This window comes from Jaculus jaculus, chromosome 8, assembly GCF_020740685.1.
Source record: "Jaculus jaculus isolate mJacJac1 chromosome 8, mJacJac1.mat.Y.cur, whole genome shotgun sequence".
NCBI classification, from domain to species: Eukaryota; Metazoa; Chordata; class Mammalia; order Rodentia; family Dipodidae; genus Jaculus; species Jaculus jaculus.
In genome coordinates, this window is record NC_059109.1 from 95,097,405 (window position 1) to 95,114,049 (window position 16,645).

Below are 16,645 nucleotides of genomic sequence, written 5' to 3' on the forward strand. Positions count from 1 at the left end.
TCTTTTTCAATATTTCTGAGTGTTTCATTAGTTAATCAATGTTTATTTCATGAAAGGTTATGACCATTTCTAAGAAGTGGTCTGGGAGGGCCATTATAATTATAACTAAATTTAATTTATTCTTTCTAGACTAAAATGTTATTCTGGTCTGTGAAACCTAAAATGTATTCCATAGTATTACAGTGAGATGAGATAAATGAAAAATAAAAATATTTTGAGACATACTTTTATGTTTTATGGGTCTACTTGTATTTATGGTTATGTTTTCTTTTCAGAATACCAAAAGTATATTGATAGGCTAAACACACAAACAGTGTGTATGTATGTGTATTTGAAATTCATCTTCAAATAATAATTTCCCTTTTCCTTTTCTCTTTAGGGTAGCTTTTTAGTTATTATCTTTGACCAAGCATCCATTCTTTAATTTAAAAAAAGTCATGAGCTATGGAGATTGCTCAGTGGTTAAAGGCACATATTTGCAAAGCCTTCCAGACTAGGTACTATTTCCCAGTACTCATTAAAGCCAGCTGCACCAAATGGTGCATGCATGCATCTGTAGTTCATTTGCAGCAGCAAGAGACCCTAGTATACCCATTCTTTCTCTCTCTCTCTCTCTCTTAATAATCCATTATCTATCTATCTATGTATCTATCCATCTATCTATGTATCATCTATTTATCATTTCATCTCTCTACTTTCTGCTAAATAAACATATTTTTAAAAGGTCATATGTGTCTTTTTCATATTCTATGTTAAAAATAATTTTAGAACAGGATCTGAGAGCCCTACTTCTGCCCCCTATGAAACTCATTGTCCTCTCCTTAACCTATTTATATTACTTTACGTTGAATTCCTTTTAGGTGTGTGCATGCAAATACACACCTATATCATTTTGGTCTTTATAGACCAAGTGTAGAGATGTGTTTCTTCCACATGCAACTTTTGAAGGCTGTTTTGTTCTGCTCATGTCCTCAGAACCCAGCACAATGTATCCCATCATTAAAAAAAAAACATTTGATAAATGTCCAAATAAATGAATGAAAAGCAGGGCATAATACCATGGTAGGTTAGAAGTAGATGTCTTTAACTTTGGGGTTCATTGAAGGACTTATGGAGGTGAAGATACTGGAGTTGCTCTTTGAAAGGTGCAAAACAAGTAAAAATATAGGAGATTGTTCTAGTAAATGTGGTGATGTGATGAAAAATGAGAAGGCTGGGGAGATGATTCAGTGGTTAAAGGTACTTGCTTGCAAAGCCTACCAACCTGAATTCAACTCCTCAATACTCACGAAAAGCTAGATGCACAACTTGGCACATGCATCTGGTATTGATTTGCAACAGCAAACAGTGCTGGCATGCCCAAAGTGTCTATCTGTTTTTCTCTCTCAAATAAACTTAAAAAATATTTGGAAAAAAACCATAGTTCCATCCCAGGTCTTTGAAGGAAAGGAATATGTAGCCTAGAATACATTTAAGAGAACAGTGGCACATCAGACTACTTCTTTCAAGGTAGGTTAAGTCAAAGAAGGCTTTGAAGGGCTGGAGAGATGGCTCAGTGATTAAGGCACTAGCCTGCAAAACCTAACGACCTGGGTTCAATTTTCCATTAGCCACATAAAGCCAGATACACAAAATGGCACATGCATCTGGTTTATTTGCAGTGGTTGGAGGCCCTGGTGTGGCCATTCTCATTCTCTCTCTCTCTCTCTCTCTCTCTGCATGCAACTAAATAAAATAAACTTAAAAATAAGGCTGTGAATTTAATATAAGCAGTTTTGGACTTCATTAAGCAAATAGCCAATAAGATTCAATTTCTGTGTTTGGTTATTTGCATTTCTTTAAAAAGAGAAATAATATGGAGAAGATTATAGTACCAAAATTATACCTTATTGACACTCACATGGTTGTGCTTGGTGAATTAAGTGTTCATTAAGGTAATGCTAACACCTATACCAACCTCCAAGCATCAGTGGCTTAACATCACATACGTTTGTTATTGCCTTATTCAACATTTTAATGTGGATGCTCCTGGTGGGTGATGAATTTTCTTCATATGGCAATTAAGGGAGTCCAGCTCTCTCTACTAAGAGGTTCTCCAATTTCCTAGAGCCTCTATGCCTTCTGCTACATTCAGTCAACTAAAGGGTAAAAAGACAAGGAAGAATCCTCCTCTACTTCTTAGCTACCTTAGTCCCCAAATAGCACCTTTGTTTTTGATTTCTGTACAGCTATGAAGAACTGGTCATGTGGCTGTAAAGGGTTTGGGGACATGTAGTCTCTGAGTAGGCAAGCCCCAGCAACTATCCTAAGGATTGGCAGATGATTTAGTGGACAGAAATAGCTCTACTAGAAATTTAAAGGAAGAATATTAGAATAGAAGACCCCCAAGTAACATTTGCAACAAGCCTAAGTAAGCAGAGATTCAGACTTGCACCAGGGTCAAGGCAGAAGGAATGGCCAAGAGGATGGATAGCAGGTTTTGTTCATAGGCATCTGAAGTAGTTCCAATTCAAATATAAACTGCAGAAGAGTTTCATAATACTTTGTGAACTGAATGCTTATATTTCTAAACCTTTCCTCATCTCTTCTCCCATTCAAGCACTAACCAGGCCTGACCCTGCTTAGCATCCAAAATTGGTTGCACTCAAGGTGGCATGACTTTAGACCTTTCTAATTGTCTCCAGGTATTATTATCATTATTAATTATTTGGCTTTTCAAGGTAGGGTTTCATTCTAGCCCAGGCTGATCTGGAATTCACTATGTAGTCTCAGGGTGGCCTTGAACTCACCATGATCCTCCTTACCTCTGCTTCCCGAGTGCTGGGATTAAAGGCGTGCGCCACCACACCCGGCTCTCTCCAGGTATTATTTTATGTTCTCACTATAATGATGCACTCAGCCCTGGCCCTCAGCTTAGGTCAAGCAGCTCATTTTGCTGAGGTGTTTCTCAACAGCTGCTCTGTGAATTGTGAAGAAAGCGCCCAGAAGAGAGCTATAGAGGTAATTCTGAGGAGGAAAGCCAAAGCTTTTGGTTTCGGTCAGCCAGCTGAACCCTTGACAGTGTGTCCTCTCTGCACCCTTGGCTGTGTGTCCCAAGAGAATGCCCCTTCCTCTTCTAGGGACTCAGGGCAAACTGTCCCTCTGTGGAGAGAGAGGATGTAGCTGTCAGGAGACTGAGTCCTTTTTCAGTCACATAGCATAAGGGTGGCTAACTTGAATTTAATAGAGTTAAGTTATTTGCATACTTTCTATAAACAATACTTCTCTCAGGTTAAGATGTTTTACATGAGGCTTTATGAGTAAAAGGTGTAATCTTATGGGAACCTTAGCAGTTGCTCAAATTCTCTTCTGATCTTAGTAACAGGCATTCCACACTGTCTAACTTCAAAGCCCTCTCACAAAGGCTGACCCACGTATCCTCCTCCAAGCCAGGGTCACCCAGTATCATTAGTTCTGTTTCACTGGTGTGGGTGACAGTGGGAGGTGGACAACAGCTAAGTAGCATCCAAAGAGCCATTCCAATTAGCTACTTGGCCCTGTCCATTCTCCCTCAAATTTTACAAACACAGGTAGCTCACACCTGCTAAGAAGGGGGAAAGTAAGCTAGATTCGGATTTGACATTTTACTGGTTAGGGTGCCAAGGCTGATGAATTGATCAGCCAAAAAGCTGGCTGCGGGAGGGCCAGTACTGCTGGGTGATCTGCGCCTGAATAAGAAGCCTTTAGCTGCCGTGGGCTCGGGGTCGGCTGTTCTCAGAAAAGCCCCTGCCAATCATTCTCAATTCCTAACACGACTGGGAGAAAGGAGAGGACATAAAAAGCCATTAATCTCTATATTATCTGGCTCTAGAAAAGTATTTAGGAATAGCAACACTGAAGAGAAACATGCTTCACCCTAACAGTTACTCATTGTGGTCCTATTTTTTCTCAAAAAAAAAAAAAAAAAAAAAAAGTAGGGGGGAGAAGGCAGAATCTGATGAAATTCTGGCTGCACCACTGATCAGCTCTACAAACTTGGTCAAATGACTTACCCTCTGTTCTGCATTGGGGTTTCCTGAGGCACACATTAAGGGCAATTACACAATTCACCTCATTAAAAGACAAAATAACACACCTAATCCATACCTGATTGCTATTGTAATTAATGGCATTTAAAACACCTTTTTAAAAAACCCATCAGACTTCAATACCATCTTCTTCCTGGTTATGCCCACTGACTAAGAGATTTTTCCACTAATACATAGTCAGCTGTAGTCTTTGTGGGATGGAGATCTATGTTTTATGCCTCTCTAGAGTGCCCAGTACTGTGTCAAAGATACATATGAGGCCTTTCTGAATTAATGACATCTCAGACTCCAGTTCTGACCTCTTTCTACTTTGTCTTTGTTACTGATGGTTTAGAAATAAGTAGGGATTTCAATGCAAAAAATCCTGGATGTGGAGAAAAATAGAAGCAGGGCTCACTAGAAAAATACGTGTTGGAGAAAAGGAGAAACTTATGAGTCAAATTGGCCAAGATTAGATTTTCTCTAGTTTTAATTATGTATTTGGTATAAAAGGATAGTTTATTTTTCTAGGTATAGCAGTATATATTGGCATATGAGAGGGGCTCAGCAAATGTTTTAAAAATATTTATTTATTTGTATATTTGAAAGAGACAGAGAGAAGCAGATAGAGAAAGAATGGGCATGCCAAGGCCTCCAACCACTGCAAATGAATTTCAGACACATGCACCACCTTGTGCGTCTGGCTTCATGTGGGTACTAGGGAATTGAATCTGGGTCCTTTGGCTTTGTAGGCAAGCCACTAAGCCATCTCTCCAGTTCAGTAATTTTTTTTTCCCCTTCCATATATACTGATAACAACAACGACATTCAAAACATTTATAAATGTTCCCTGTCATTACCAGGTTTGACCCAATGCAGTTACCTTTGTGATACCTAAGCCATGTTCATACATATAGGCCAGGTTGAACATGGCTTGTGCACTGTGGTATTTGTCAGCTGCAATGCTGTAATGCGTGGCTGCCGTTTCATAGTCTTTCTTGGTCCCATAGCCATAGTAATGGTAATCTCCAATCTTTACCCTAGCAAATGCATTGCCTGGGGGGATTAAAAGGAGGATAAGAACCATAACTCAAGTGTTTCATGTGCAGTTATCAGTAAGTCAACACAACGTACTGTCAAAGAAATATTATATATAGATATCAATAGTTGTGTATGTAAAACTCTCAAAATTTCAAAATCAAGATTTTATAGACCTTATTAAATACTAGTTGTCTTCACTGTAGAATTATATTCATGTTATAATATCATGTTCTAAAAGAACAATAAACTAAAAAGTTTACTGTCTCAATTTATTTTGGGAGGTAAGGCCAACTCAGGAAACTACACTCCATCTTTCCCTTCCCCAGACTTCATTCCAGAAGCTCTGCTTTCCTGAATCACCAGTTTCTCCCTCTGTCCCAGATCAAACCCACCAGCTATTCAAACATGTTCTAATATCTTCTATGAATAAAAATTAACCCTTTCTTTATTCTGTGGTGTTTCCTTCTAGAGCTACTTTACACTTAACCTCTTCAAAAGTGAGTAGTACGCTCAGTATCCCCAGAGCTTTTTCTCTACTTTTTAAATCTATTTGCGAGAAAGGTAGGAGAGAGACAGAGAGAATGTATGTGCCAGGACCTCTAGCTGCTGCAAACAAACTTCATCTGCATGCACCATTTTTTTTTTAAATTTTTATTTATTTATTTATTTGAGAGCGACAGACACAGAGAGAAAGACAGATAGAGGGAGAGAGAGAGAATGGACGCGCCAGGGCTTCCAGCCTCTGCAAACGAACTCCAGACGCGTGCGCCCCCTTGTGCATCTGGCTAATGTGGGACCTGGGGAACCGAGCCTCGAACCAGGGTCCTTAGGCTTCACAGGCAAGCGCTTAACCGCTAAGCCATCTCTCCAGCCCTGCATGCACCATTTTGTGCATCTGGCTATATGTGGGTACTGAAGAGTTGAACTCAGATCACTGGGCTTTGTAGGCAAGCACCCTTATCCCTGGGCCACCTCTCCAGCCCCAGAGCTGCTTCTCACATGCTTTCTTCACAGCACTGTAGTCTGGTCTAGTCCTCAGCCCCATGAAACTGCTATTTTCAAAGTGGTCGAGGACCTCCAACCAACCAAATCCAGTGCTGCCTCACTTTCCTTCTCTCGTGGGAAGAGTCACTGGAGCAATGTACCCAGGAGTCTCTGTTCTTGTCATCAAGACATGCTTCCCTCCATCTCAAAGTCTGCTCCATTTCCAGTCCTTTCCTTTACCAATTTCCAAATGCTATGTCATGGTCTTGTTTCAAACTCTTTTTTTTTATCTCCTTTAATCTTTTCTCTCTTACTCTTTCTCTCTCTATTTTGGTTTTTCAAGGTAGGGTCTCACTCTGTAGTAGTCAGCCTCATGTTGCTAGGATGAGCTTCCAGACCAGGCACAGTAATGGAGGAAGGGAATTTATTTGAAGCTTACAGAACCAGGGGAAGTTCCATAATTGCACAAGAATTTGGACCCGTTTTCACACCAAGCAGAGAAAGAAAGAAGCCAAAAGCAACCATACCAGAACAGGCAAGCACACTTCAGAAACCGCAGGCAAAGCTCAAGCATTTTGTGTATCTTAGGCTGGAGTTCAGATTCACCCCCAGTAACAAACACCCTAGGGCTGGACCCTAGGATCCACCCAGTGACACCAAGTTACAAGCTTGAATAAAACTTATGAATTGATTAGGGGGCATCCATTCAAACTACCACACACTCTAACTCAGGTTGACCTGAATTTACTATGTAGTCTCAGGCTGGCCTCAAACTCACAGGGATCCTCCTACCTCTGCTTTCTGAGTACTGGGATTAAAGGTGTGTGCCACCATGCCTGGCTCTACTTTTTCATTTAAATTTCTTTTTGTTTGTTTGAAGGATGAGAGAGAGAGAGAGAGAGAGAGAGAGAGAGAGAGAGAGAGAGAGAGAGAGAGAGAGAGAGGGAGGGAGAGAGAGAGAGAATGGTCACATCAGGGCTTCTAGCTATGCCAAATGAACTCTAGATTCATGTACTGAAAGGCCCAAGAATTCAGAAGCTCAGAAATACTATCACGCTCCAAGGGGAGCTTAAGCGGGCTCCCTGCATACCTCAAACTCCAGGCTTTACTCTCTGTTGGAAGCAAGTAAAGAATCCCTCTTCTCATTATATCAGAGCCCGCTCCTAATATAAAACTAGGTAAAAGGGCATGAGATAGCCCTCAAGGATGGGAAATGAGTAATGAAGTGAACCACTTATTTGGTTTCTGTAAATAGCCTGCACTATAAGCCTTACACTATAAACCTTAATAGCCCACACTGTAAGCCTTAGTAGCTCGCACCATAAGCTGTAACAGCCTGCCTCAGACCACCAAGGTCATAGGAGGCTGATACCATACTCTGCTACCCCCACCTAAGGAATTGCACAAAGGCTGACCTCCAAGGTCATAGGAGACTGGTACCACACTCTGCTACTCCCACCCAAGGACCTGCGCAAATGCTGACCACCAAGGTCACAAACTAATTGGCTTAGAAACTATGGGGTGGCACAAACTGACTGGCTAACACTTTGCAGGCTCCTGATATTAAAAAATGATTGGTCTAATGCACAGGCTTTGTTAGAAACCCTATAAAAACTGTCCTGTTCCTGCATTCGGGGCTCTGCAGTCCTCTACCCCTGTGTGGTGTACAACTGTGGGCCCCAGCGCGCTTGGAATAAAATCCTCTTGCAGTTTGCATCAAGACCACTTCTCGTGAGTGATTTGGGGTGTCGCCATATCCGGGCAGAGCGTGGGGGACCCCCTGCTGGGGTGATTTCCTTCAGTACCACTATGCATCTAGTTTTACACTGGGACTGGGGAATTGAACCCTGGTCATTAGGCTTTGCAGACAAGTGCCTTAACTGCTAATCTATCTTTCCAGCTCTCTTCTCTACTTTGAAACAAAAAATAACAAAAGCAAAAAAGACAAACAGAGGCAGGCGTGGTGGCACACACCTTTAATCCCAGCACTTGGGAGGCAGAGGTAGGAGGATTGTTGTGAGTTTGAGGCTACCCTGAGATTCCATAGTGAATTCCAGGTCAGCCTGGGCTAGAGTGAGAACATACCTCAAAAAACAAAACAAAACAAAACAAAAAAGACCAACAACCTTATTTCAGATTTTACTTTGTTACTATTTCTGAATTTTTTTTCAGTTTTTATTTTATTTTTTTTTTTAAGGTAGGGTCTCACTCTGGCTCAGACTGACCTGGAATTCACTATGTAATCTCAGGGTGGCCTCGAACTCATGGTGATTCTCCTACCTCTGCCTCACCAGTGCTGGGATTAAAGGTATGCACCATCATGCCCAGCAATTTCTGAACATTTTTTTAAAGGATTTTATTTTCCAGGTGTGGTGACATGTGCCTTTTTTTTTTTTTTTTTTTTGCCTTTTATCTTTTATTAGAAAGAAAAACCCTATAGATTATGACTTTTTTTCCCAAGGGCTAGCTATTCTAGGATTCATGATAGTTGTTACTTGGGGGGCCCAATTTCTCTCTCTGATATTGTAGCACCCTTCCCTTCTGACAGTGAATCTTGTGTCTTTTCTGCATAAATATTCAATCACTACACAAGCATACAGAGTCCTACTTGGCCAGAATATAAAATCTTAACTAATGAAACAAAGTGACTCTGGAGTACTGAGTAACATCTCGATCACACCTTCCAGGGTCTAATGCGGAAGAGGTGGTGGAAAGAATGTAAGAGCCAAAGGAAGGATAGTACTCCTTACAACGTGCTCCCTCCAGATATAAAATAGCCTGGATATCCATGAGTTCACAGTGCCTGACACTACCCACACAAGATCATCGTAAGAGGAGGAAAAGATCATGACATCAAAATAAAAGACAGACTGATTGAGATGGGGAAGGGATATGATGTGGAGAATGGAATTTCAAAGGGGGAAGTGGGAGGAAGGAGGGTATTACCATGGGATATTTTTTATAATCATGGAAGATGTTAATAAAAATTGAGGGAAAAAAATGAACTGTTAAGTAAGAATGTATAATGGAGGACATAGAATATTCTGGAAGGAGACTGTGATAAAGTGGCAAAAGGAAGGCTTGAGCACAAAGGGAGGAGGTGTAGCCCACCAGCTAGGGGAAGGAAAACACAGAGTTCTAGGAATATCCTTTGGGAGGAGTCACAGGGGAGCCAGGAGGACGGCTGAGCATGAGGCCATCTAAGGTCAAAGTGCTAAAGCATGTGCCTTTAATCCCAGCACTTAGGAGGCAGAGGTTTGAGGCGAGCCTGAGACTACATAGGTCTGCCTGGAATAGAGTGAGACCCTACCTCAAAAAAAAAATATGTCCCCCTGAGGTTGATGACAGAGTGATGTCCACTTTGCTCAGGTCATCCTTCTCCCCTGCCATCATGGAGCTTTCCCTCAAGTCTGTAAGCCAAAATAAGCCTTTCCCCCCCCAAGCTGTTCTTAGGTGATTTCTGCCAGCAATGAGAACCTGACTGCAACACAGTTCTATCTCTCCCTGGGGTCTAGACCCAGACTCATAATTGCCACTCTTTCTCCTCTCCCTCCTTTTCTTCTTCATCCTTTCAATAATGTCTTATGATGTAGCCCAGGCTGGCCTCAACTCATAGTCCTCTTCCTCAATCTGAGCAGTACTGGAACTGGAGGCAGGCAGCACCACACCCAATGTATAATTGCCTTCTCAGTTGCTTGGATGTCCAGTGGGGATTTCCCAATACCTAATTACCAGTTTACCTAAATGAAAGGACCAGTTTCTTCCCTTTCTCACTATTAGCACTTCTGTTGTTCAGACTTCAACCTAGGGAAATTATTCATAGTTTCTGTTTTTTTTCTCCTATCTCCATCATTCAATTTGTCAGCAAGTCCTTTCAGTGATACTGGCAATGCATACCTGTCTCCACACCTTCCCCAAGACCCACATAAACCAGATGCACAAGGTGGCACATGTGTCTCAAGTTCATTTGCAGTGGCTAGAGACACAGCATGTCTATTCTATCTCTCTCTCTCTCCTTCTTTCTCAAATAAATAAATTAAAATTAAAATATAAAAAAAGAAAGTAGGGAAGAAAGAATATGCTTTGCCCAGAGATTAATTAAATTAGGCTAGGCATGGACATGTAATGTTTTAAGTTATGTGATATCAGTCTTTTTTTTTGACGAAAGTGTATGTGTGTGGGTATGTGTGCAGTACATGTAGTACAGTGTTGGTGTGGTGTGTATATATAATACATTCACATGTGTATAGATATGCATACATCAGGCACACTCCCGCAGAGGCCAGAGGAGAATGTAGGGTGTCCTCCTATATCACTCTTCTATTTGTTTTCTTGAGACAGTCTCTCACTGCATCTGGAGCTGCCATTTTTTTCTGTCAGATTGGTTGACCAGTAACCATTAATGGTTCTTCTGTCTCCGCTCTCACACAGGATGGGGTTATGAGCATGTATAGCCACACCTAGCTATTTATTATTTATTTATTTATTTATTTGTTTATTACAGAGGTGGGAGGGAGAGAATGGGCAGACCAGGGCCTTCAGTTGCTGTAAATGAACTCCAGATGCATGCACCATCTTGTGCATCTGGCTTACATGGGTCCTAGGGAATTAAACCTGGATCCTCTGTCTTCTCAGGCAAATGTCTTAGCTACTAAGCCATTTCTCCAATCCTTTAAAAGTTTTTAAAAATTATTTATTTATTTAATTCACACCTAGCTTTTTTTGTAGATCTCAGGAGGTAACAGGCCCTCTCAGGCCCTCATGAGACATTTTATCCAGTCCTAACACTTTTACCCTTCTTTCCTTTTTTTTTTTTTTCCAAGGTAGGATTTCACTCCAGCCCAGGTCCCAGGCTGACCTGAAATTCAAAGCAACCCTACTTCTGCCTCCCAAGTGCTGGGATTAAAAGTGTGCACCACCACACCAGCCAACATCTGTCTTTTATTTATTTATTATTATTCATTTGAGAGGTAGGGGGGAATGGGCACGCCAAGGCCTCTAGCCTCTGCAAAGAAACTCCAGTCACCTGTGCCACCTTGTGCATCTAGCTTACATGGGTCTTTGGATATCAAACCTGGGTCCTTTGGCTTTGCAGATAAGCACTTTAACTACTAAGCCATCTCTCCAGCCCAACATCAGTCTTTGAAAGATGGCTTTTTAAAAAAATTTTTTTTTGTTCATTTTTATTTATTTATTTGAGAGTGACAAGAGAGAAAGAGGCAGATAGAATGAATGGGCACGCCAGGGCTTTCAGCCACTGCAAACGAACTCCAGATGCATGAGCCCATTGTACATCTGGCTTACGTGGGTCCTGGAGAATTGAGCCTTGAACCAGGGTCCTTAGGCTTCACAGGCAAGTGCTTAACCATTAAGCCATCTCTCCAGCCCTGAAAGATGGCTTTTTGAGAGAAGACTCTTTAGTGTAAGGTTGGCCATTTCTGTCACCTCATCATCTAAGTCATTAACAAGTCCTTTAGGTCCTTTGTGTGAAACACTTGTTTCTGTTCCCTAAAAAAAATGTACATCATAAAGCCAAGGAAAAACCTCATGTGGGGACTGGGAGAGATGGCTTAGAGTTTAAGGCACTTGCCTGCAAAGCCAAAGGACCTAGGCTCAATTCCCCAGGACCCACATAAACCAGAAGCACAAGGTGGCTCATGTGTCTGGAGTTCATTTGCAGTGGCTTACGGTCATGTGGTACATCCATGTAAGCTGTGCCCAACCTTTCATGCAATCTAGGCTTCCTTGGGGAAAGAGGAAGTACTCCGTGTGTAGGGTCTGAGGCTGTGTGTCACAGAACTCCTTTCAAAACTCACCTTCCTCCCATTTGGCCTAGTGCAGTGCCTAAAATTTTTGGAAACTCTTACATTTGGGTAATATGTTCTGTTGAGGTGTAGATTGTTTTAAAAGACACAAAACCATAAACTACCTTTCCCTCCCTTCTCCCCTTGGTTCTTCACCTTTGGTTCTTTCTGAGTTGAGCTGACACATTAGTTACCAGAGTTTACTTTCTAGATACTTCAAAGTCGGGCGTGGTGGCGCATGCCTTTGAATCCCAGCACTTGGGAAGCAGAGGTAGGAGGATTGCCATGAGTTCGAAGCCACCCTGAGACTACATAGTGAATTCCAGGTCAGCCAGGTCTAGAGTGAGACCTTATCTTGAAAAACCAAAAAATAAATAAATAAAATGTAGATACATCAGAATGTCTTGGCAACTGTGAACAAGGTCTTACAGAACAGTATTCAAGCAAGGGTCTTACAGAGGTAAGGCGAGATAAAAGATCCATGAGGTCCCAAAGAGAAACCCACTCCATTTCCAATTTTGGCCAGAGCTGCTCTCATTTGACCTTATGCTTCCTTCTGGGCCATAACCACAAAGGGTTAGAATGAATCCTTCTATCAGTTTAAGCTTTGGAAGCCATAAGCAGAATGGTCAAGTGTTTGAGGATGGAGGACAGTGAGCAAGCTGGTCCTCAGAGCAGTCAGCTCTACCTTAATGAGGGGTGATGACTAAAAGCATGTGGTTGTCCTGAGGGCTCTGGGCCTAGGTGGGGGCTGGATAATTGTGAAAGGATTTCTAGTTCAATTTAACAAGTACGTTGTGGAGTCCTTGTCCTGATTGCTGAAACCTCTTCACGTGAAGCAGCAGCTAAAAGATGCGCAGCTAGTGAGTTTCCCACCCCACATTGCCTAACTCTAGTGAGACACTCAGACTAGTGTTTGTAAAATACCAGGGAGTTTTGTTTAATATTAATGTCTTTTATCCCCCCCCCTTTTTTTCTTTTGGTTTTTCGCGGTAGGGTCTCACTCTAGCTCAGGCAGATCTGGAATACACTATGTAGCCTCAGGGTGGCCTTGAACTAATGATGATTCTCCTACCTCTACCTCCCGAGTGCTGGGATTAAAGGCGTCCGCCACCACGCCCGGCCTTTTGTCCCATTTCTATACCATTCCCTGGATTGATACAAATGTGTATTTGTTGCCAACTACGCTGATTTGCCATGGCTGAGAGATGGCTGGTGGTATTTTCCTGCTCCAAATAAGGTCTCTATTGCATTTTAGAAAACATAGAATTTCTCACTAAAATCATACCAATGGCTTGCCACTTGCTGTATTACCAGTCAGCTGGGTCTGAGAAGACACCACAATGACTTTTTCCTCTGCTTCACATTAGCATCAGTTGAGAATCATTTTTTATCCTATCCACTGCCTATTAAAAGGCATGATTTGGCCCTACCATCAGATGATTTTAAGAAACCCAATTGGAAGCAAAATTGCTCTCTATTGCATGAGTTCTTCACATATCCAAATGCCAATTGTGACAGCTGTGCAGTCTCTCTCCGCTTTTAATACTATAATTTTGGGAGGGGGAATTGGAAGAGACATGGTGATTCAAATACCACCTGCCAATGCTGTTCCCAGCAATGGTATTTTATATTCCTTATCACACATGAAACCAATAAGTGGGAGGGATATGAAAACTCCAAGAAAGGACTGTCCCATTTATTAGTGTTTTCTTGCTTGTTAGTTATTTTTTAATGGATTCTAAAATGTTAATGGTTATGGTGAAGATGTGAAGTTATAGGAATCATTAATGTGACATGTTAGAAGAGAAGTCAAACAAATCTTGGGTACATAATGAATTTTTTCTATAGACTCATAGAGACACAAGTCACATCTCTGATTAGCTCAGTAAACAATTAAGCAAATGAATGACTAAAACCAGACCAAGAAAATTGTTTTCTTCACTAAAATTAACATATTTCAAACAACAGTCCTGGTGCCATGGAGACAGTGTCTTAGAAAAATTCCTAGAGTTGGTTAACTTTGAGAAAAATGATGAAAATAAATTCTTAGAGATGACCTCTAACACCAGCATAATTTGAAGTGCTACCAATTTGGCATTCTGTACTTTCTGCTGATGTGCCCGAGACTGGAGCTGAAGCAAGCAAATGAATAATAGTGGACAGGGACCAGGTGTGTGCTTATTTTCAATCTAGATTTTGTACCTTGAATAGCAGCTCGATTCCACAAGAGAAGTGCAATTGGGTACATCTTCTCTTTTTCAAGAATTTTAGCTTTTTCTAAAACAAAAAGAGATAGAAATATTCCATTAAGATGGCTTAAAATGCCTGTGTAGTAAAGCCATATATACATATGTATGACTGGGGAGTTGAAGAGAATTTTAACTTATCTTACTAGATTCCAAAATGAATGCTGAATTGCTTTGAGCTACTTCATATCCCATTTCTGCGAGCAGTGCATACTGAACAAGAGAGGAATCTACATCCCCATCCTTGTAGGCAAAGTAAGCTGTCAGGAATGCCTCAGCCCAGTGGCCCAGTTCACAGACACCTTTGTAAAGCTGGATATGGGAGGAGAGATCACACAGACTAGTTAGCCAATATATTTCATTCTAGACAACTGTTCATTAAACCCAGTCTCCAGCTCCTGATGACTGGTCAAGCAAGAATTTTAGATCTAATAAGTGGCTTTTGTAATTTTTTTAGGATGAAGACTTAATTTTATAATCACAAAGATTCCCAGTATAGTTTTTTTCTTGCAAAAACTTACTAAGGTTCAATTCAAATTGGTATAATAAACTTCCCTGGGTTGGAGGCTATTTGACAAGACAAGGAGATGTCAACTTCTGGGGGTTTTGTTGTTGGTATTGTTGTTTTAAAAGGCCTTTCTGGGCACTGCTGCTCTGCACAGGCATATTACAGAACTATAGTTGATATAGAAAAGCAAATGAAGGGAAGACAGTGCCTGAGGGTATAGGTGACATAACCAGGAGGGAGGTGTGCAGAGCTCTATGGGGACAAATGTCAACTGAGCTGAATAGCCCTTATGTAACCAAAAGAGGTTAGCCATACATAATTCATTAGGAAGTTGGCAAAGGAACAAATCTAAAGATAGATTATTAGCTGGAAGCTTTTGAAATGAGTTTCAGAGGGACCAGATTGCAACATGGAGGTATTTATATTGGTGCAATGGACATATCTAATAAATCAATGAAGGACATTATGGTCCTAAAAGCATTCCTCTTTTTAAACTTGAAAAAATTATTTATTTAATTTATTTGAGAGACAGGGAGAGAATGGGTGTACCAGGGTCTCCAGCCACTGCAAATGAACTCCAGACACATGTGCCACTTTGTGCATCTGGCTTACGTGGGTACACTAACCACACTTAGGTCCTTTGGCTTTGCAGGCAAACACCTTAACCACTAAGCTATCTCTCCAAGTCTAAGCCTTTTTTTGAGAAGTGCACTATGGGCTCAGGCTGCAAGAATTCACTTCTCAGTTGTCATGCACTTCAAGAACCTAAGGGCCCTGCTCTCTGGGAAGGAGCAGGCTATATTTTCTAGGCTAAATCAAGTCCTCTATTTCCCAAGCAGCAACTTTCAGTGCCACTAGAAGTGCCAAATAACTTTGATGATTTGATTGAAGGCTGAAACAGAGCTCCCTAACTAAATTTTGAGGCTAGCTCTGAATGTGATAAACCAGATACAAGAGAGGAGGGATCATTTCTCTTTCCCCTTGTCCCAATCTGTTACATCACTGTTCTTCCTCTCTGGCTGTGTTCACATTGTCAACTGGAAGAAAAGAATAGCCATAAAATCAAAGGCACCAACAATTTAAGGATGGGATCACCTGCTCTGCATGACGAATGACAAGAACATTAAGAGCAGCGCTAGTGCTTACCTCCACGGCGGTTCTGCATGACCGCAGTACTCCTGTTCCCGTTGCGTACATCTTGGCCAGATAATAAATGGCAAGGGGCTGCCCACTCTGAGATGCCAAGTAAAAATATTTGAAGGCAAGTTTATAGTCCTTCCATACTCCAGAGCCAGCTAAAAGTTAAAAAAACTTTTTTGAGCCACCTTTTATTTTATGTTTTAAGATTATACTCTAAGCCAGGTATGGTGGTGCACGCCTTTAATCCCAGCACTTGGGAGGCAGAGGTAGGAGGATTGTCATGAATTCCAGGCCAGCCTGAGTCTACATAGTGAATTCCAGGTCAGCCTGGGCTAGAGTGAAACTAACCCTATCTCGAAAAGCCCCCCCCCAAAAAAGATTATACTCTGTGGATATAATGGTCATAGTGATATCTTCTAGTCCAAATGAGATGCGAAAAGACAACCAAAAGTTCTCCTCAAGCCCATACTTTGGGGACAGTGTGCTGAGTTTGGTAAGAAATGGAACTGTGTGACCTTGATACATTCAGGAAATGAAGACAGAAAGTTGCTTGGGTTCATGGACATATCTCTTGAGAGTGACTTAATTCAAGTTAATAAGATCAATTGTGATTTTCTTGTCATGATTGGTATCCTTCCACACCAGGACACCCACCAGTAGAGCTCACTGAACCACAATCGTGGAGCAGGCAAATCCCAGATCCAGGGAGGCCAGTTCTGACTCAATTCACAAAGCCAGGAGAAGCACTTAGTGCTGGGGTAGAGTCAGTAGTTTCCCAGCACCAGGAATTCTTATCCAGGTTCTCTTATTACACCTCCTTCTGAGTCATGCACATCTACACACTTTGCAAAGGAGGGGACTTTCCCTAGTCAG

At 41.4% G+C, this 16,645-nt stretch overlaps 1 protein-coding gene across 1 annotated transcript in view; it reads right to left on the bottom strand.

Moving 5' to 3' along the window:
• Positions 1–16,645, bottom strand: part of Sel1l2 (SEL1L2 adaptor subunit of ERAD E3 ligase) — a 76,425-nt gene that overhangs the window by 13,941 nt on the left and 45,839 nt on the right. The window contains exons 12-15 of the mRNA XM_045157039.1: positions 15,779–15,927; positions 14,271–14,436; positions 14,081–14,155; positions 4,930–5,102 (exon numbers count right to left, since the gene is read on the bottom strand). Coding sequence (XP_045012974.1) covers positions 4,930–5,102; positions 14,081–14,155; positions 14,271–14,436; positions 15,779–15,927 — 563 coding nt within the window. The remainder of the gene's footprint in view (positions 1–4,929; positions 5,103–14,080; positions 14,156–14,270; positions 14,437–15,778; positions 15,928–16,645) is intronic.